At 40.9% G+C, this 22313-nt stretch overlaps 1 protein-coding gene across 2 annotated transcripts; it reads left to right on the top strand.

Moving 5' to 3' along the window:
• The first annotated feature begins 973 nt into the window (after positions 1-973).
• Positions 974-16594, top strand: NUDT4 (nudix hydrolase 4). Of its 2 annotated transcripts, none has more exons than XM_066257759.1 (5): positions 974-1104; positions 9180-9290; positions 10941-10985; positions 13397-13481; positions 13767-16594. In XM_066257759.1, exons 1-5 carry the CDS (start codon positions 1006-1008, stop codon positions 13967-13969), a joined length of 543 nt encoding a protein of 180 aa, XP_066113856.1. In that variant the 5' UTR covers positions 974-1005; the 3' UTR covers positions 13970-16594. The 2 variants fall into 2 exon arrangements, with proteins under 2 accessions (XP_066113856.1, XP_066113855.1); XM_066257758.1 differs by having other exon boundaries at positions 13394-13481.
• The last annotated feature ends 5719 nt before the right edge of the window (positions 16595-22313 follow it).

Here is a 22313-nt window from a genome sequence, read left to right as displayed (position 1 = left end):
GGTGCGAAACAGGCGGAGAGGTTATGTGAAGAAATGTTTAAGGTTGAGCTGACTCTTGAAAGAATAAAAACACTACTCAACCACCCATTCAAAAGGGGATGGGGCATATTTCCTTCTCCCCTCCTTCTGGAAAACAAACAGAAACAATAAAAGCTCTTCACCAATGTCTTCACCTTTTTAGGCCTCATTTTTCTCTCCCTCCCTTCGGGGAGAATTGTGGACAAGTCTACACAGTACCGAGAAGACTGCAATCACTGTGATACCTCCTGGCATTTCCTGACCACGGTGCAACTTCGCTGAGGATGTGTGTAGCGACAGCCGTCTCACGGAGATGGAATTTAAGGCCATCACGGAGAAGGTCGCAGGATGTACAAACAGTGGGGTAGGGGGTCTGCTTCCTTCCATTCACTGGCATTTTCGCGGGCACGGCCATCCGGCGTAGGGTTGGAGCACCACGCCGAACTCGGGACTTCGGGAGGTCTAGGCCCCGCCCCTACTCATCCCGGCCCCTCCCCACGCCACGGTCCCGGCACGCAGGCGCGTTGGCGCGCGCGGGGGTGGAGCGTGCGCGGGCCCACTTAAACAGGGTGGAGGGGGCGGTGCTGCTACTCAGTCGGCGCGCGTCTCTGCAACCGACTCCTCGTGGCGCAACCATCCAGCCTCGCTCTTCCCGAGGTGGCGGCGGCGGCGGCGGCGGCGACGAGGACAGACGGGAGCAGAGGCGAGCAGGCGGCGAGCTCCATGGAGAGCTGTGGACGCCCGGGTACAGGCGGCGCTTCCTCCCCGGCACCCAGGCTCCAGTGACCCGCGCTCACGCCCTGCCCCGCGTCGGAGCGGCCGCCGGCACCGAGACTGACCGGCCTCGCTGCCCCTCCCCGCGCCGCCGCCTCGCTTCCAGACACCCCTGCGCCCGACTCGCCCTCGCCCCCACTCCCCGGCGGGGTGGCGGCGGCCGGGCCACATCAGCTGCGGCCGGAGCCGGGGCGGCAGCAAGAGCCCGCCTCTATGATGAAGTTCAAGCCCAACCAGACGCGGACCTATGACCGCGAGGGCTTCAAGAAGCGGGCGGCGTGCCTGTGCTTCCGGAGCGAGCAGGAGGACGAGGTGAGCGGGCCGGCGCCCCGTGCTCTCTGCGGGGGCACCAGGCGGCAGGGACGCCCCGGCTCTGCGCTCTGCCCTCGCCCCGCTGCCCCTCCTGGCTGCGGGTCTGGGGCGAGCAGCCCCTCTCCCCTCCCTGCTTCCCTCCTTCCCTCCTTCTTCCTTCTTTTTCTCCTTCCTTCCCTCCCTCCTTCCTCCATAGTTTTCGCTGGGCTGATAGACGAGACAAAGGGGCTCGCCCAGCCTAGCGTCCTCCGACTTGGCCGTGGTGAGGACCGGACCGGAGGCCGAGCCGCCTCCTGGCCCCGGGAAGGCCCCTGCACTGTCGGTCCCGTCACCATCTTACTAACGCGCGAGCTGAGCCCGAGCGCTGAAAGAGGCAGTAGAAATGGCGTGAGCGTTGCAGCCCCAGCCTTTTTGCCTCAGACATTTCCCTTCCATATTACATGTGCGGTTTCGTATTAAATCTAGGCTGGTTTGTGAAGTCGCCAAAGTCCCGTGCTTTAAATAAAAACCCATTCGTTCTAGTTCTGTTGGACCCACGTTTAAGTGGTTTGTTTAATTCACAAGCTCTTGTCATAATTATACTTGATTTTTTTTTTGAAAGATCTCTTTTAAAGTTTTCTGACTGCAGAAAAAAATGGTTAGTGAAAAATGTGGAATAACGCCAGAAGGGAGATGGACCAGAGGTGGACGGAGTTGCCATTTTCAGACAGTAATCTCTAGCTCTCAGTATATTTATCAAAGCTGCTTTACTTTACTTTTCTTGGTTTGACAGCTGGAGAGGAACTGTCTTTCTTGTTTTAAGAGTAAGCAGTCAATCGGTAATTTTTCTGTCTGCATTGAGTTGATAGGCTTCCCTGGAGAGCAGTTTTTACTTACTTCAGTTACATTTACTTACTTTAAAAATGTCTCACAGCTTTAAATTTGCTTAGGGCAGTAATAGTTGATTGATAGCCAGTGTAGATCTTAGCATTGCCACTCCTAAAGATTAGACCCCGGGGGTGGGGGTAAGGGGATAACATTCTGAGTTGTGCTTCCATAACCAACTGTGTACGATAGAATGCCAGGCTCAGGTTGGAGATGAGGATTTAATGGCTCCCTTATTGCCAGACCCTGTACTTAGGATGACAGCGTACACTCAGTTCTAGTTCTTAGCATGCTAACAGAAATCAAAGTCCTGCAGAATGGTGCTCTTCAAACTCTTGTCTTTGTACTTTTTAAGGAAATCAAACATTTTGGTGATGGTCAGTGCTGGGGGACTTTAAATGTTAAACCTACATTTTGAAGTAGTTTTCAAAAGAAACTGGGCCGTTTATGAGCTGGGCCTACTTAGGAGAACTAGAAAGTAGAATGGAAGAGGTTTTTTTAACATTTACAGAATAAAGTCAACAAGCATTAGTGCATTTTATTTTAAAAAAATGATTAGAAGGTCCTTGAGGGAAGAACCACATGAGGACAAAGCAAACTTTGAATATAAAAAAAAAATAATAGCCAAAAGTGATCAAGATAGGTCAAGGATCTTGTCTGATATGCTCTCTGTTGTGTAATCACATTCTTAGTTGAGGGCTTAAAATGTGCTGGGCACTGCCTGAAGACCTTTAAGTTTGTTACGCTCAATCCTCTTAGTGCTGGTTTATAGGTGAGGAGACAGTTGCAGAGCATAAGTACTGACATAATGACATAATTAAGTGGTAGAGTCAGGCCTCTGGTCCCCACTGCTGATGCTGTGCTCTTGGCACAAGGCCCAGCCCATAGCAATTGGGTGCACACTGTTTGCTGAATGAGTGAGATTTTGTGAGGCTGAGTTGGAGGCCTTTCTGAAAGGAATGACTTTGAAGTCTTGCCATAACATGAACTTAGAATCCAGGCTTTGTAAAGCACAGCTCCCAGGGGAAAATATGGGAAATGGGAGGAAATTGAAATGGTTTGTGTTATGTGAATGGTAAAGCAAAGTCTGAGACCTTCAGAAATTGCCTTAGCAGATAAACTTGTGCTGGGAAATTGTCTACTGTAATAAAGACTACTAGTGCCATTAGATAAAACAGAGTAAGGAGGAAGATTTGGAGAGTTTATTAGATAAATCCATTACATAAAACTTTGTAAATCTGGTAATCTCTGGCATATTGATTCACTTGAGAAATCAAGTGAATCAGTTTTTTAGAGAATATACTTTAAGGGAGGGGGCTCTGGGCTATGAAATGCCTGGCCACTTTTATTGTCTGGTTTAGCACCTCAGGATCACCCTCATTTCTCTAGTTGGGTATAGTTAGGGGCTCCTTCTATTACACAATAATTATGGAATGAACCCTGTTAGTTACCTTTCCTGGACATTTTGGTGTTTTGCTATGAATTTTTTGCATTCTGTTGAAATTACATTGCTAGCTTTCCAAGGATAGGATACAAACCAGCCTGAACCCACCTCTCTAGCTAATAGGTGAGTTTTCATTTTCACCTGCTAGGTTAAGAATACCTGCATCCTGGTTGGAAGATTTAAATGTATGCTTTATTTTATGATGAAATATTTATAGATTGTAAATTAAAATAAAATAGTAATTGCTGTTTGACCCCAGAAAGCTATGCAATGCAGTGATCAAGCTGGCTGTCCCTGTACTGACAGAGTTCTCAGCTCTTTTGAGCTGGTTGTTGTAGGAGTGAAGGTTATTCTAACAAGTCTGTATACTTTTGGGGTGGTTTTACATATTTTCCCATTTTATATTGTTTTGCCTTGTGAGCTAAGTCATGACATTTGTAGAGGAAGAAGTTGGGCAACAGAAGTAACTTACTATCAAGGTCACAGAAGCTGGCAGATCACTTAGAGCTCAGGTTGTTTATTTCTTAATCTATGTTCATTTGACCATCCTCTCTTCAGCTAGTTGCTTCTGTGTGGAACCACCCTTCTTTAGGCAAGTGGAGTTCCAGACAAGCCCACAAATACATGTCCCACAGAGTAGCTGGGATACTGTGCTTGTGCAGTGAAGGAGGGCATACATTCACAAAATGTAATAAATGGATTCCTTTGAACATATTTTGCATGGTTGATAGTTTTAACAAGAATGCAAAGATAAGAAGTGTCAGTTCCTAAGGAACATATTTTGTGGTAGGAGGTTAGATAAATTACTGATAAAAAGGGGAAAAAAGTAAGATGAAAGTGCCATCAGGTGCTCCAGGGTTCAGATCCAGTGTGAGTCATTTGGAGTTGGATTTCAGTGAGTGGGAAAGGAAGGACCAAACATCCCAGAGCAAAACTTGGTGTTGCAGTAGTCTGGTTGAGCGGCAGCGTGTGTTAAATCATTGTTGGAAAGAGCACTTTCCGTGTAAGCCTGAAGAATTGCTAGGCAAGAAAGAGACTTTTAGTTTAGAACAACTAACATTTAAATTTTAGATATATTCAAGTTTGAGAATGATCTGGCAACAAAATAGGTTAGAGTGTTTGAGGGAGAAATAGAAATGGTTTGATCCTGGGTGCCATCCAGGCACAATTGCAAGTGAGAAACATTGACAAAACAGTCTTAAAAGCTTTTTTCTTTTCTTTTTTTTTTTTTTTTTTGTCTTGAGAGAGAGAAGGGAGAGAGACAGAAACATCTATCTGTTTCTGTATGTACACTGACCAGTGATCAAACCTGCACACTTCGCTTATTGGGACAATACTCTGAATCTAACCAACTAGCTGTCCGAGCAGAGCTGACTTTTTTCTAAGAGAGGGCAGTTTATGTTTCAGAGCAGCTGAGCTGGGGTGGGGTGGGGGATGCACAGGTACTTCCCCCCATACTCCCAAGAACACACACTATACTTCCCCTGGGCCATGGCTCTGGAGGTAACCTAGGTCATGATAATAATGGGGGAAGCAAGAAAAGCACCCCAAAACAGCTTTAAATAGTTGAAATTCACAAAATAAAACTCTTCATTCTTAGATTTTGGGCTCACTGAAGAGGTTCTCTGGAAAGTTTTGTTTTTGCTGGGAAAGTAGTCATCTGCAGTGGCTAGTGGTTCCCAGAGGCAGGCCTTGACCAAGGGCAGTTGTAAGAGTAAAAGATGAAATTCAAAGGGCACTTTGGGGCCACTTGCTGTAGAGGACTATCCCATGTACCTCTAGCTTCTGAAATGCACAGAATTTGAACAGTCTTTTTAGTTTATACACTCTTCCATCTCCCCATCGTGAAGGATTTATTGGGCATTGTAGGGTACAGAATCTATAATACAGATCATTTCAATTCACAGGTACAGGGCTGTTTCCAAGTTGACCATGTCACTACTTAAATACTTCTATTCCAAATGTTTAAAACATTAATATCTAAGAAAAAGAGACAAGTTTGAGAAGTGACTCTTCAGTAATGCCAAGTAAATATTTTATTCTGATAGTCATTCAGTATGTGAAAAGAGGGGTAAGGTCTGATAGGGTAGTAGGAGGAATGCTTATACGAAAGTGGTCAGGTTGCATCGAAGAAGAAATGTCTTCACTTTTCACCACTCTGACAGCATTGGCTTTGGAGTTTGAGTAGGGTTCAAGTTGAAGTCTGCAGTCTGATGGGTTGATTAGCCTCTTGTTTGTTTGGGGTTTTTTGTTCGTTTGTTTTTTGTGTGAAAGGAGGGGAGATAGTGAGATAGACTCCTGCATGCGCCCCAATGGGAATCCACCCGGCAACCCAGTCCGGGGCTTATGCTTGGACCACCCTTGCTTTTCTCAGCGCCCAGAGCCAGCACTCAAACCAATTGAGCCACTGACTGCGAGAGGGGAAGAGAAGCAGATGGTCGGTCACTTCTCATGTGTGCCCTGACCAGGGATCTTACCTGGGACATCCACATACTGGGCCAACGCTCTATTCATTGAGCCAGTTGGCCAGGGCTGACTAGCCTCCTTTTCATAAATGTTTTCTTTGGGTTCAGCTCTAGCTTATCCTGAACATTGAATGCCTACTTTCATCTCTCTTATCTTGTCACTGAACTAACAGGCTGTGATTTTTTTTTGATATACAGGGGGTCCTTGGGTTATGACACAGTTCTGTTCCCGTGACGGTGACATAACCCAAATTTTGGTGTAAGTCAAAACATCCTAGCCTAAGTAATACTACTTTCAGAGCATTAGTTAGCATGCTAAAGCTGTATTATAGATTCTAGCAGATTGGGGATATTCTCGAAGTGTTTCGATGGCTTTGGGGGGGGGGGCTATTGAGTAATTATGCTTCGGGATATGGTAGTCTAGGTTTGCCCAGTGTGTTGGAGGCAGTTTAATTGTCCTTGTCTCTGTGTGTGCTACTCAGATTCATTTTTTCTGCCCTGACTGACCCATGCCATAGCTCTGTTTACTCTTGTCAATGGAGTATATCCCTCAGTTCTTTCTTAATTATCACCCTTTGTTCCATACAAAAATGTGGCCACGACCTCATTTGAACTCGGAAAGAGGTACTGAAGATGACTAGGCAAGTACTTAATGAAACAGACTGGTTTTCAGAGCTGTGCCATCACCAGTCTCCTTATCCAACTCTTAAGCTAGTAGTTCAGACATTGATCATTTCTGTACATGGGTATTAATTACTCATTTAAATTGATCATTTAAAAGATGTATTTCAAGTTAATGGCTTGATCCAATTGAATCATTTTAGAATAGCAGTGCACAGTATGTTCTTGGTTTCAGCTAACTCATTTGTCCAAAACTTATATAAATCTGTTTTCTTGAGGCTTTCTAAATAGTAACTTACCAAGGGAGATGTTGAACCATGCAGGGAGGGGTTCCATGTCACTGACTTTGGAAGAGAAGTTTAGTCATATGTTAATGAAATCCTGTAGATAAGTGTTTGGTATCAAATTGGAAGCTTATATACTAGTTCAGAAAAGCAGACACAGGCTATACTAATTGGTTTTCAACATTATTAACCTTCTATAATTTAGCTCTTATCTTGGACAAATGGAATATAACAGCCATTGACCTAGATACATGACACTGAATTTTATTTTTTCAGGATTCAAACATTACGAGTATCTATGGTTTTAAAACCGCCTGTTTTCTAAGAGTAGATGTACTTTTCCAGTGTCTGGTGGCAGGCCACCTGCACTATTCTGTTTTATTATGAAGGTAATCAAGGAAGTTGCTTAGAGAGAATTTCATCCAGGTAGTAGAAATCGGGCTATCCCTAACCCACACCTTGTGACCAGGAAAACAGCCCTCAACTGTGCAGTCAGCGCCAGAAGTTTTCATTTCCTTCTCCCTTGTGGCAAGATAGAATGCTTGTGTACTTGAAACGTTTTTGTTTTAACTTAAAAACCTGCATTCATTTGCCAGTCTTGATATTGGGCAAAAGCCTTTGAATACCATAGATTCTTGCTAGATATGTTTATCCTGGCTTTTTAGTTCCCAATTTTGACATCTAAGCCCTATTTGCTAATATAATACTTAGGAGAGTTTAAATTTAAGACTTCACATTTTATTTCCCCAATAATACTGTGTTTAGACATCAGCAATTAGTATTTTAGCAAAGGCTTTGTTAGCCGTTGTGTTAATTTAATATACGGTGCTTTCTCTTGATTTCCACTGTTTAGTCAGTTATTTCCTTGGAGGAATGATGCTGGTGGGAGCAGGAGAGTCCCATTCAGATCACGAACGAATAACAGTGTCAGGCCCCTTGGCATTATTGCTCACTGCTCTGTGGTGATGGTATGTCCATAGGCAAAGGTGCCTGCTTTTTTTTAGAGTTGAGGTTATGTGCCTCAGTAGGTCTTACCTTAGCCTCCACTTCAACATTGTAGAGGCTTTTGGGGGAAAGCTGGGAGTTGGCAAACTACTGTGAACCTGGAACTTTCCAGTTGGGGAAATCCTGAGGAGGAGGCGACTCCTGTGCTGTCTGAGTTCTCCAGGCCCACAGTTTGTCTGGTCGCAGGGAGGGAGCTGGCAGATAGAACTACTGGCGTGCGTGACAGAAAGGTAGGACCTACACCCGGGAATACACTTTGCTTTGAATTGATTAATTTATCATGTGAGAAGAGAACTGTGTACATTTATTTGAAGGCAGTGTACTAAGGTAATTTTACAAACATTTTTGCTCAGGTCAGTTAAGACATCTGTTATTCTTATGAATGCCATTTAGTTGTTTATCATAGACTTTTTCTTTTCTTTTTTTTTTTAACTTGGGGTGAATTTCAATCTAACTTAGCCTACAAGTTTTCATTTAGAAGATGGATATATAATACTTGTTTCAGGAACAGGCAGTAGGCTATATAGCCTTACAATTCTTAGTTAGATCATAAGTTAAAGCTGCTTGTTATCAAAATGGAGCGACTTTTGCTAATTTATATAGGTTTAGAACATGAAGGGTGCCTCTTTCCATCTAATCTTAAGAATAAAAATATATAACAAGAGTTCTCTCTCTGTACCCAGCATTGGCTTTACATGAATTTCCATATTGCTTTCTGTTTTTGTTTGGTTGTTTTTTTTTTATTTATTCATTTGTAGAGAGGAGAGAGAGAGGGAGAGAGACAGAGAGAAAGAGAGGAGAGAGACAGAGAGAGAGAAGGGGGGGAGGAGCTGGAAGCATCAACTCCTATATGTGCCTTGACCAGGCAAGCCCAGGGTTTCAAACCGGCTACCTCAGCATTTCCAGGTTGATGCTTTATCCACTGCGCCACCACAGGTCAGGCCATATTCCTTTCTTCCAGTGTCTATTACTTTCTAAGTATTCTTACCTGTTATAGATGAAGGAACAGGATGACCTGCCTGTGGTTTCATAGCCTTAAGTTTGGAAGGATAAGATTTTGTGACGAGAGAATAATGGATCTGACTGCACACGGCTCTGGGGCTAGTAAATGAGGTCTCTGCCTTTATCCTTTGTTAATATCTAAGAATGAGAGAGTTTTACTAATTGAATCTGGTAGCTTAAATGATTTAATTAGGTAAGAATTATTTAGTGATGAAATCATGTTATTGTTGAATTCTGAATTCACAGAGACAGTGTTTACAAAGGCTATCAAGTGCTTTTTTGAGGTATACTGTGTACCCCTAATAATTTTACTGAAATTTACAGTCTTATAAAGGGCTTGTCCAGCCATTGCTGCTGAGGCTGAGTGTACTGTTATGGTGGGTCTTACAGGTGCTGTTGGTGAGTAGCAGTCGGTACCCAGACCAGTGGATTGTCCCGGGAGGAGGTATGGAGCCGGAGGAGGAGCCTGGCGGTGCCGCTGTGAGGGAGGTGTATGAAGAGGTGAGGTGGACAGCGGTTTGCATTTCCTTTTCACACAGACTGTGTTGGGATTGTACAGACAGTCTCCTGGTTCACAAAAAAAGACACTTTTACGTACACTGAGAAGGCAAGAAGGCCTTAGATCACATGGATGATTAATTTTTTTAACTAGTTTAACTTTTTTTTTTGACAGAGACAGAGGGACAGACAGAAAGGGAGAGAGATAAGAAGCATCAATCCTTTATTGCAGCTCCTTGTTTATTGATTGCATTCTCTTATGTGCCTTGGCTGGGGGGCTACAGCAGAATGAGTGACCCCTTGCTCAAGCCAGCGACCTTTGGGCTCAAGCCAGTGACCATGGGGTCACGTCTATGATCTCACACTCAATCTAGCGACCCTGAGCTCAAGCTGGTGAGCCCGTGCTCAGACCTGCGACCTTAGGGTTTTGAACCTGGCTCTTCTGTGTCGCAGTCCGACACTCTATCCACTGTGCCATCTCCTGGCCAGGCACTATGTCTGATCAGTGAACAGTCTATATAACATGACCTTGCCCACAGCAAAGTTAGTTTACACTGAGCAACAACATACAGAGACATAAATCGTGTACTGTGATTTTTTTTAAATGAGTAAGAAATGCTTTTATTTTACTTTTCTCTGAAAATTCAGTAAAATCTGGCACATGCACACACAATACACAGAAACACACATGGCCTGCTTCTCTTCTTATACCTGATGGTACACAACTTGCTTTTATTCACAGGCAAAACAGCATAGATTAAGTGTCATAAAAAGTTACTGAACAGGCCTGACCTGTGGTGGCACAGTGGATAAAGCGTCGACCTGGAAATGCTGAGCTCGCCGGTTCAAAACCCTGGGCTTGTCTGGTCAAGGCACATATGGGAGTTGATGCTTCCAGCTCCTCCCCCCCTTCTCTCTCTCTGTCTCTCTCTCTCTCTCTCTCCCTCTCTCTGTCTCTCCCTCTCCTCTCTAAAAACTGAATAAATAAAAATTAAAAAAAATTAAAAAAAAAAAGTTACTGAACAGCAGTCAGGGTGTAAAAAGGGGAACAAATGCGGAAGCTCTCATTGGGCCTCAGTGTGTAGTTGGAGAGGTTTCGTAGGCATGGGTCTTGCAAGATGAGTAGCCTCCTGAGGAAAGGGCACAATAGAGGTAGAGAAGACAGCATGTACCAGGCCATAGCTTCACAGTATGGATTTGAATGGGGGCACACTCACGTTCTGCTCAGCCTTTTACTGGGTGAGCATAACGAGGACTCTGCAGTAGAAGAGTAGCATCTATAAAGAATTGGACTTCCTGAGGCGTGTGGGAAGAGAAAGATAGGCATTGAAGTAAGAAGGGGGGAAGAGTATCAGTTTATAAAGAAAAGTCTGTTTTCATTCAGGAGGTTTGTCCTAAATTTGTAGAAAGTAAGTTAATTTTTGGTCAGTCCTTGGCATTTCTTATAAAATGAGTGATAATAAATCTGGTCGACAGGAAGTTGCATGTCGAACAAAAGAAGTCATGTTATAACAAACCACAAGTTGTGAATCTTAGCACAGCCAGAAAAGGTCACAAAAACAGGTTTAGTATGGGAGGGACTGTAAGAAAGTAATTTTCATATAAATTTTGGTATGAAAAGGTAAAACTTTACATTTCATCTTTTTTTAATAGGCTGGAGTCAAAGGAAAATTAGGCAGACTCCTGGGCATATTTGAGGTGAGTTACAAAAGTAATCCTTGGTTTGCTGATAAAACAATTAATCATTCCTTCCTAACCAGCCAGATAATCTGGCAGAAGCCTCAATTTAGACATTCCTCTAACACCAGTAGGCCAAGTGAGCCATAAGAATTTGAAGGGAGGAAGTAAAAACTACTTAACTTTCCTGTACCATCAGCTATATACAGCATTATTACAATAGTAATGACTTCCATGTGACAATACAATGGAGTTGATGGAGGAAGACTTATCTCTTAGCTCACTAGATACTGTTTAGGTATAGACTTTTTAGGAAGTATATTATCCTCAGTGTAACTAAGGGCTGAAGTGTCTTGTGATACTGTCTGGAAATGGACCCTTAACTTCAGCACATGACATTAGCTCAGGAGTCCCCAAACTACAGCCTGCGAGCCGCATGCTGCACCCTGAGGCCATTTATCTGGCCCCCGCCACACTTCCGGAAGGGGCACCTCTTTCATTGGTGGTCAGTGAGAGAAGCATAGTTCCCTTTGAAATACTGGTCAGTTTGTTGATTTAAATTTACTTGTTATTTATTTTAAATATTGTATTTGTTCCCGTTTTGTTTTTTTACTTTAAAATAAGATATGTGCAGTGTGCATAGGAATTTGTTCATAGTTTTTTTTATAGTCTGGCCCTCCGACAGTCTGAGGGACAGTTAACTGGCTCCCTGTGTAAAAAATTTGGGGACCCCTGCATTAGCTGATACACATACTGACTCACCTTCAAGGGCTGTGTGAGGATACAAAGCTTGGATATATAGTGTAGATGTTAAAAGCATAGAATTTGCTTCTGAATAATCCCTTATTACCGAATGCAGAATGGAATTTATGGGGAGGCAATTTGGAAGTGGTAGGTATTCTGTGGAAGGTAGGGAGAAATGAGGTCAAGCCATGAAGCCCAACCTTATATCGAACAGATATTCACCCAAGATTCAGGCCTAGATGTGTATGGCGTACCATACATTGTGGTTTTTTTCGAGATACTATTAAAGGCTTAGCTCAGTCCTGATAGAACCATAGAAATTTTATTTTTAAACTTTTTTTACAGGAATTTAGAAAAAATTCTGATTGTATAGCATTTGGTAGATTTGATCCCCAGAATACAGTAATTCTAAAGAGAGTAAAAGTGTTTTGGTTTTTTTTTTTTTTAAGATACCTTTCAAACTCCAGAATTCAGTACTGCTTTACCAGGTTACATAGCACCATCTTCTGGTTAAAATAAAAAACATATTGAGAGTTTTCTGTAAGTCAGTATGCTGACAAGATTTTTGAGGAAAACTTCTTACATTATAAATAAAGCTTATGTAACATGAGAAGGTAATAGTATTAAATGCTTTACTATTTAAATTCGTAGAATTTGAACAGAAAATGGTAATCATTGTAACTTCCCCTTAGAAAATATAAGAGACGGTTAGAATTGTCCTATTCCTTCCCCTGATTTCAGTGCATTTGTAAACATAGCATAATTAACGTGTTTATTTTCCAGGCATAGAGATAATGAATTCTTAAAAATAAGAAACAATAATGTTTAAGTAAGAGATACCTGTAGTCTATTTCTATTCTTATTTCCTCCCAAAGACATAATACATTGTTTGAATGCGTGGATGACTCAGGTTGTTTGTGGTAGAAAAAAATTAAGGAACTGATCTGTGGTCTCAGACTGTAGCAAGCAAGGCTAACTCTGGTTGAGGTAAAGGTGAACCCTTTTGTCTTAAAGTCAACTTGTGTTTAATTTTAAACCCAGAGACAAGACTAGGTAACAGTTTTAGAAAAAGATAAAATTGAATTTGAATATAGGGCTGAATATAATGTTCCACAGTTGGATTAACCCCAGGTAATCTCAAACTTGGCTGTGCATAGTTTATCTGGAAGCTTTTAAACTGTCAATACTTAGGCCTCATCTCAAACCAACTGAATTAGTTTTTCAAAAAACCATTCACTACCCTGGCCAGATAGCTCAGTTGGTTAAAGTGTTTTCCGATACAGAGGTTGCCAGTTCAATCCCCAGTCAGGGCACCTACAGAAACAGATAGATGTTTCTGTCTCTCTTTTTCTCTCTAAAAATCAATAAATACGTTACAACAAAACAAAAAAACAACCCCTTCACCCATACATGGCCAAGGTTGAGAAGCCCTAGTCTAGGTTAGCAGGGCTGTGCTGTGTGTCTTATTAAGCCCTAAGAAGAATTTTTTTGAACTGAGTAGGGATACTGCATTCTTATATAAACTCCTGTACTGGATTACAGAACTGAGTATACTTGCCTATGTTGGCAAATAGGCTATGCTAATTTAGCAGTATGCCACAACTGATTTTTTTCTTTCAAAAATATATACCATATGTACATGGCTAGCTCCTATAGATTAAAATGCTTTTCTCTTTATATTCAAGCAGAACCAAGACCGAAAGCATAGAACATATGTTTATGTTCTTACTGTCACTGAAATATTAGAAGATTGGGAAGATTCTGTTAATATAGGTATGTTCCCTTTCATTTTGTTCTCTGGATTGTCTGTATACTTGTATGCAATTTTGTCTTAAATTATTTTTGGCTACCTTTCTTTTAGAGAAGGGGAAGATCCACACATATCTCCATTTGAATTATTTTTAAATTCTTCAATATATTGTATAAGCCATGCCAAAAAATATAATCATTATTATAATCATTATTTGTGAGGGGAGAGTGAGGAGCATTGTTCATAGGGTGTGGCTTACTTTTTAAACTTGACTTGTATAGTGACCAATGTCATTAACTATTTTCTAGGAAGGAAGAGAGAGTGGTTCAAAGTAGAAGATGCCATCAAAGTTCTCCAGTGTCATAAGCCTGTACATGCAGAGTACTTGGAAAAGCTCAAGCTGGGTTGTTCTCCGTCCAATGGAAATCCCACAGTCCCTGATCTTGCAGATAATAACACCCTGTTTGTAACTGCCACACAGACCTCTGGCTTGCCCTCTGGTGTGAGATAGACTGAGAGGGCCGCTCCCACCATGTGCAGTCTCATGTGGAGGGGCTTCTTTATTGTCCTTGGCAAACATCTGAATGACGCTTGCAAACTGTCTGAATTTGCCATGCAAGGCTTTCAAACAATTTGCATGTTTCTCAGATGCTTTCAATTTTTTTTAATAGTGTAAAATATTTTAATAAGCCAAAGCCATGTGGAATTTTTTTTAGATGCCTTAACTGTGCTCCCAACCCCACTCTCCATATTGTTTCGGTTGTCATTTTTTCCAGTTTTTATCCATTTGATGTCAATCTGTGGTTTCAGTCAGATCACTTTACTTGGGGCTATATTTTACCTGCCCCCAACTTTTCACATTCACAGCATTAACATATTCAACAAATCCTTCTGTTGTGGGAATTTGTAAAAATTCTTGGTATTCGTCCATTCAAAAATTTGTTTCATAGGATCATAATTTTAATTCATAAATTCCATATTTGAACTATTTCTGTATGGTCCAGTAACTATTTTGACAAAACGTAATTTTCTAATTTCAGGAATTTGTCAACTCATTTGTCTCAGTTTTCACAAACTGGCATTGTCACTAGCATAATTCCTCTATTCTTCAATAGCCCTTTGACACAATTTTAACTCTAGAGTGGGCAATTTTTAGGGAGGTGTTGTAAGCAAACACATGTAGCAAATACATCATCTTCCCATGATACCTGGACTCATAGAATTTAAAGTAGCATGCCCAGTTGCCAGTTCTCTTTATCCGTAATCTCTTTACACAGAATAAATACCTGAGAACCAAATTTCCCTCAGTGTAAGTTGTGTTTTAAAAATATTTTTTCAGTTTTTTAATTTAGTGACACCTCTTCAGTTCAACTTGTTGGTTACCAATAACCACACGTGCGTTTGGAGTCTAACCGCAGAGGTTAAATGCCAGTTACTGATGACTGTCTCAGTTAAAATGGCCTTCTTGCTGTTCAGCTGTTACAGACTTAGATCATTCGGGCACCTTTAGAATGTCTCATCTCTTATAGATTGTCAATAGGTACTATTTATCATATAACTAACTTTTGGGACACTGGAACATGCCTGAACTAAGAATTCTTTTGTCTTATGCTTGTCTTTATACATATTGAAATCAAGAATATTACTTAAATACATAGGTACCTTGTCTGGAACTCCTGTATTTCCCCAAGCAGGCCAGAGATGAGATAGGAGGGGACAGATAAGATGTAGGGTGAGGGGCAAAGGCAGGATCATTCTCTATATACACATTAGCCTTTTGTAAATATTGTGACTGGTGAGTTTCAAGAAGAAAATGAGACTAGTTATACAATTTGTTCTACAAATTGTTAACCTTTAAAAATATAATTGCTGCTAAAAATAGAGTGCTGTTACACTTGAGGAAAATTGGTGCCACTTTTAAAAAATGAGATCTTGTGCCATAAATGCAGTTGAAGTAGATAACAAGCATTTGTTCACAAATTAATGCTGTCAAAGGAATGAGTAATTAACCAATGACATTTCATTCTAAATTATGTAGTGTGATCAAACATGATCATCCAGAATTTTTATATTTTTTTTGTACAGAGGTTATGTATTCTGGGTGTTTTTTTAAAAAGAGAAACATTTTCAATCCCACAGATTGACACTTTCTATCAGTCTTCAATGGACTAAGATTTTTGTTCTGGGTAATCCCTGAAATTTCTTTGAATTACATACTTAACACAGCAGAGAAACTGGATTGTTTTTGTATATAGGAGTGTGTCCACCTAAAATGCTGTCACAAGTACTGGGGGGGGGGGGTATCTTGTACATGAAATTCTTCGAGTTAATGATGCATGAACTTATTTTATAAACTCTTAGACTATGTATTTGACCTGTAAAATATGTACAGTATTAATGTCAGCCATCTCTTAAAAGTGAGCCTATAAATATTGTTGTATAATTTTCTTTGGTCAGAAACATTTGGACAAAGTAGTGCCACTAGAGTCAGGATTTTCTTCAGTGCCATTTAGCAAACCAACTGTTCTTAGTCTATGCAACTAGCAGAAATTTGTATACTACAACAGAATATTTACAGTTGTCACACTTTAGATTTCTAATGGGGGGTTCTTCATTGTTCTTCTGGAATTCAGTCTAGCAAGATTAGCAGAAGGGTCCTAAGGATTTATTTCTGTTCAGAGAAAAAGCCTACATTGCAGGCTCAACAGTTGACTCTACTACAGATAACAAAAAGTGTCTACTATCTCAACCTTCCAAAGATTACAGAGTGTTGGGACTGTCATTTGTGCTTTCTGTGGGTAGTTGGATAAAATTGGACAGCTAAAATTGTCAGTCCCATTTGCCTTCTAAATAAAATAACAGATTTGTAAATTGACTTGGCAGACACAAAGTAGCCACTATTCTGCATGTTGTTGGTTTTTGTTTTTTGTAAAGGGGTGAGATTTTCCAACCAGACACTTGCCATTCAGTTTTCCGGTGTTGATCCCAGTTGTATAAAGCAGCAAAACTGAAGGGGGGGGGGGGGGGTGATTGTTGTATACACTTTGAATTGCTTTGCATGGTCTTATTTGAGGTAATAGGTGTAAGAATCTTGACTTTTTTATATTTGAAAACATCAAATAAAAATGGAAATAAATTATTTTTCTTTTTTTTTTTTTAAACATAAAACTAGGTGAAAACTTGTCTGCATTCCACAGTAACATTGCTGTTCTCCCACTGGTGGTCATATATGTTATCAGTAGTAGTGCATTATACACTTACACTTATGACCATTAATCATGGAATTAATGGTCACCAATAAGATGTTGCCATTACTCTCCCAGTGGATATTTCCCATCTTCTTAGGGGTCTAATGGTGTACCGCTGGAGTTGTCTCGTGTTGCACAGTTTCTCAATTATTTCAATTTACAAGCTCCTGACTTACTCTGTATTTTGCTGTTACAGATGCTTTCTGTGGACTCCCATCGCTTTAATTATAGCTGCTGTTTAAATTGGTAACTGGCTATAGTACCCTGCTTGCCTTCGTTTCCCCAAGACCAACTTTAGTTCCTCACATAAAAGTTCTCCTCAAATTTCATTCAAATTGTAAGAAAAGGGAGATCTTGGTATTTTCCAGTATTTTCACATTGAGTTTTTTCTATAGGTCTCTTTAGGCAGAATTTTGTAGACAAAAGTGACAGGACTAAACACGAGTATGTTTGTTAAAATATAATTTATAATGAATTGGTTATAGCTGGAATGTGTCTGTGTAGTTGATTTTGTCTCAAAAGTTTCTGACCAATGTTTTATATATATATTTATTTTTAATTATTATTATTTTTTTTTGACGGGGGATAGACAGGAAGGGAGAGAGATGAGAAGCATCAATTCTTCATTGCAGCTCCTTACTTGTTCACTGTTTTCTCATATGCTTGACTGGGGGGCTCCAGCAGAGCAAGTGGCCCCTTGCTCAATCCAGTGACCTTTGAGCTTGAGCCAGCAACCATGGGGTCATGTCTATGATCCCACGCTCAAGCCAGTGACCTCAGTTTTGAAACTATATTTGAGCATCCTGTTCCTAAGCTCTGTCCACTGTTGCCACCGCCTAGTCATGCTGTTGCATAAATTCTTCAGTGTTTACCAGTAGCTGTACAATAACTGGCCTCGGCTCTGCCCTGCAGTGAGGCTAAGCACAGACCTACAGTGGGGTAGAAATTTAGCTAGATGTTTATACATCAGAAGTTCCTAAAATATATTTCAAACTTTTTTCAAGGCTTACATGTACCATCTTCAAAAGCAAAATTTTATTTAAAAACATGATCCCATACCAAATACTTGGCAACATTTTATGTGGAGCTGTAACATCAGCTTGAAAAGTGATCTCATCCCTGGTACTCTTTATCTCCCTCATATTTAATACCTTCCTGTTGAGTGCCACTGGCTAAATTCTAGGAGTAAGATAAGACCCTAGGCCTTGTTTTAGGACTGCATTATAGCAAAGGCCCAAACTTACTTAAAAAGGGTCTGTTCACTAGAAATGAGTTTAAAGTCCTCTGTTCGAGGTCATTTCAACCATGATCCCAAAAGTTACTCTTCCCAATATGTGGAATATTACCCTCTGGGCAGTAAATCTCCTGGTTCTTATTAAACACCAGTGCCAGCCTGACCAGGTAGTGGTACAGTGGTTACTGTCAACCTGGGATACTGAGGACCCAGATTTGAAACCCTGAGGTCACTGGCTTGAGTGCAGGCTCACCAGCTAGAGCAAGGGGTTGCCAGCTTGAGCGTGGGGTCATAGACATGACCTTATGGTTGCTGGCTTGAAGCTCAAGGTCACTGCTTGAGCAAGGGATCACTGGCTCAGCTGGAGCCCCCTGGGTCAAGGCATGTATGAGAAGCAATCAATGAACAACTAGAGTACAGCAACTATGAGTTGATGCTTCTCATCTCTCCCTTACTGTCTGTCCCTGTCTCTCCCTCTTTCTCTCTTTAGCTACAAAAACACTAGTATCAGACAAGTGTAAATGGATTGTAAATCTTCCTAATTATATCAACTTTTACTCAAATTCACTCCTTAATCAGTGAAATATAGTACTTTATTTGGCTATCAATGTATACCAAGAGACAAACATACCTTTTTTTTTTTTATTATTCACTTTAGAGAGAGAGAGAAAGAAAGAAAGGGGGGAGGAGCAGGAAGTAGCATCTCCCATATGTGCCTTGACCAGACAAGTGCAGGGTTTTGAACCAGCAACCTCAGCATTACAGGTCGACACTTTATCCCCTGCACCACCACAGGTCAGGCCAAACATACCTTTTGATGAAATAATTACACTAGGGATCTCCAAGAATGTGGACAAAAATTTATGTACCAAGATAAGGCAACTAAAATGGTAAGTTATGAAAATAAAATATTCAGGCCCTGGCCAGTTGGCTTAGTGGTAGAGTGTCAGCCTGGCGTGCAGGAGTCCCGGGTTCGATTCCCAGCCAGGGCACACAGGAGAAGCGCCCATTTGCTTCTCCACCCCTCCCCCTCTCCTTCCTCTCTGTCTTTCTCTTCCCCTCCCGCAGCCAAGGCTCCATTGGAGCAAAGTTGGCCCGGGCGCTGGGGATGGCTCTGTGGCCTCTGCCTCAGGCACTAGAATGGCTCTGGTTGCAACAGAACAACGCCCCAGATAGGCAGAGCATCGCTCCCTGGTGGGCATGCTGGGTGGATCCCAGTCGGGCGCATGAGGGAGTCTGACTGCCTCCCATTTCCAACTTCAGAAAAATACAAAAAAAAACAAAAAACATAATGGACTATTATAGACATGAACTATAACCTTTTCAATCCAAGAATTTCATTTCTGGGAGATACTGCAAGTTAAAACTGGTCAAAGATGTGTATTGCAGGATTTATAAAATGTATACATTTGAATTACAAATGCAATTAAATTATAGTTATCTCATCAATAGACCCCACAATCAAAGAATTCTGCTGCCATAGGTGGAGGTCCTTTCTTTTTTCTTTTTTTTTTTTTTTAAAGAATTTTTTTTTTATTTATTCATTTTAGAGAGGGGGGGGGGGGAGGAGCAGGAAGCATCAACTCCCATATATGCCTTGACCAGGCAAGCCCAGGGATTTGAACTGGCGACCTCTGTGTTTCCAAGTCGATGCTTTATCCACTGCGCCACCACAGGTCAGGCAAGGTCCTTTCAATAATTGTGATTTTAAAAAGCATACCTGTTTGAGTTCATTTTTTTAAAAGCCTGTACATAATATTTCAGATTTTCTTTTAAAACCTGTATTTTAAAATAAAACATTCTGAGAAACTTTTTTTTTTACAGAGATAGATAGATAGATGGATAGATAGATAGATAGATAGATAGGGACAGACAGGAACGGAGAGATGAGAAGCATCAATCATCAGTTTTTCTTTTTTTTTTTTTTAATATTTTGCCCATTTTTTTTAAATTTATTTTTTTTTAATTTATTCATTTTAGAAAGGAAAGAGAGAGGAGAGAGACAGAGAGAGAAGGGAGGGAGGGAGGAGCAGGAAGCATCAACTCCCATATGTGCCTTGACCAGGCAAGCCCAGGGTTTCAAACCGGCGACCTCAGCATTTCCAGGTCGACACTTTATCCACTGCGCCACCACAGGTCAGGCAATCATCAGTTTGCACGTTGCAACACCTTAGTTCATTGATTGCTTTCTCATATGTGCCTTGATCGTGAGCTTTCAGACCGAGTACTCCCTTGCTCGAGCCAGTGACCTTGGGTCCAAGCTGGTGAGCTTTGTTCAAACCAGATGAGCCTGCACTCAAGCTGGCGACCTCAGGGTCTCGAACCTGGTTCCTCCGCATCCCAGTCCGACGTTCTATCCACTGCACCACCGCCTGGTCAGGCCTGAGAAACTTAATGTGAGAATGTTCAATAATCTTAGACATGGAAAAATAATAGGCTTGATAAATGATCTGTACTTTTATAAATATACATAAAAATAAACATCAAAGGGGAAAAGAAGAAACCTGTACAAATGTTTCTTCTAATTGTTATTGGAGTAACAGTAATGTATCACATTTGCTTCTAACACTACAACTGAATAATCAGTCACTCCCAAGGGGAAAGGAAGTTCAACCTACAGGCCAAACCTAGCCCTGACCTGTTTGTACAACTGAGAAGCTTAAAATGACACTTTTTACATTGAGTGATTAAAAGAATACTTCATGCCTGACCCAGTGGTGGTGCAGTAGGTAGAACTGACCAAGAACCCTAAGGTCACTGGCTTGAGTGTGGGCTTGCCGACTTGAGCACAGGATCATTGACAGCATCCCAACGTCACCAGCTTGAGCAAGGAATTGCTGGCTTGGCTTGAGCCTGAGGTTAGATACCCAGTCAAGGCTCTTATAAGAAGCATTCAATGCACAACTAAAGTGAAGCAACTGTGAGTTGATGCTTCTCACACTCCCTCTCTCACTCCCCATCTAAAAAAATTCTTTTTGACATGTGAAATTAAAAGTTTTATCAGAGCACATAAGTCTTTTTATTTAAAATTGCCTATGGCTGCTTTCTCACTACAGTGGCAGAGTTGAATAATTTACTGGAGACATTCATGGCCTGCAAAGCCCAAAATATTTATTTTAGAAGGGAAAAAATGGGTTGCAAAAATGTAGCCCTTGGTTATTCAATCCTGTTTCCTGCCAAAACTTAAGGAAAACAAGTTCAAATCCAGTGCAACCAACCTAACACGTCTAAGCTGCTTTTGACTGGTCTGAGGAAGTTTTAAATAGTCTATTATTGAACGTAAACCAGAGTACTTTATAAACTTGCTAGGTAGGTTGTAATGTAATTTAAATTATTGGGATTTACTAATCTAGATAATGGAACTATTTCAAAAGGAGTCATGTGATGGGTGAGAATGGATCAGGAGTGTGTAAAAAATAAATACATTACTTGGTCTACCTGGTAGGAACATGATGTTACCAATCTTTTAATTTCTAAACATCTGTATTGTCCCAGATACAAATGATTAGCAGAGGGAAAAGTGTTAAAACTCCTTAATGAGCACAAAATGTACTTTTACAAGATAATGGGATTTCAATTGTTGCTCTGCCAACTGGAGACAATAAGCAAGGCAATCACTAAACGTTTCTACAACCAGAAACAAAGAACTGTAAGTCAATAGAGACTCCATTCAGTTTAAGTCTACATTTCCTACACCCGAAGTGCCACAGGCCCCTAAGAAATGAGATCAGCTGAACGATGGTGGCAAAGGTGAAACTGGAGGCGGGAGGGAGGACCCAAACGCTTCATGTTGAGTTCTACACTTAACAGGAAAAATTTTAGTCCAACTACCAATTTTGCAGCCAATAGGAACTTGCCCAATCTGTACTACCTACAGCAAAGCCAACTTCTTGGAACCAATCCTCCCAAATTCTAGCCTCAATGATAAAGTGGAAATTAATGCAGGGGTATAGATAAGATAATGAAGTATCAGTCCTGATGGTGGATTACAGATTTTTATTCTTTATATTTCTCTTAAGTTACTACATTCAACATGTTTTGCTTTTGTGATTTAGTTAAAATTCCTTAAACTAAATAGCTAAATGAAATGTTGCCCGAGGCCCCAAAATACATTATTTCAATGAAATACATTTTTCTTAAACAGACTGATGAATTTGCTGCTTTATAAACATGGCATTTTTAAATTATTATTATTGGCCAACTTTTCTAGATAAAGCTGTATTTTTAAACTTTTTTGCTATGGCAACAAAAACTGATTTGGCTATAGAGTAACCAAAAGATTCCTGGGCCATTAAATAGAAAAATAAAGTGTCAGTCAAATAAGTTTGTAAATAGGATATATATGTTTGCTCGCTTATAATTTGCATTGGGTG

This window comes from Saccopteryx bilineata, chromosome 2 (genome assembly GCF_036850765.1).
Source record: "Saccopteryx bilineata isolate mSacBil1 chromosome 2, mSacBil1_pri_phased_curated, whole genome shotgun sequence".
Classification (NCBI taxonomy): domain Eukaryota; kingdom Metazoa; phylum Chordata; class Mammalia; order Chiroptera; family Emballonuridae; genus Saccopteryx; species Saccopteryx bilineata.
Note: the sequence above shows the minus strand (reverse complement) of the source record. Positions and strands in the feature narration are given on the sequence as shown.

Excerpts from the sequence above, each read along its gene's own strand:
- NUDT4 (XM_066257758.1), top strand. The coding sequence starts at position 1,006 with ATGATGAAGTTCAAGCCCAACCAGACGCGGACCTATGACCGCGAGGGC. Across the intron at positions 1,105-9,179 it reads GGAGCGAGCAGGAGGACGAG|GTGCTGTTGGTGAGTAGCAG; the intron begins GTGAGCGGGCCG and ends TGGGTCTTACAG. Across the intron at positions 10,986-13,393 it reads GACTCCTGGGCATATTTGAG|CAGAACCAAGACCGAAAGCA; the intron begins GTGAGTTACAAA and ends TTTATATTCAAG.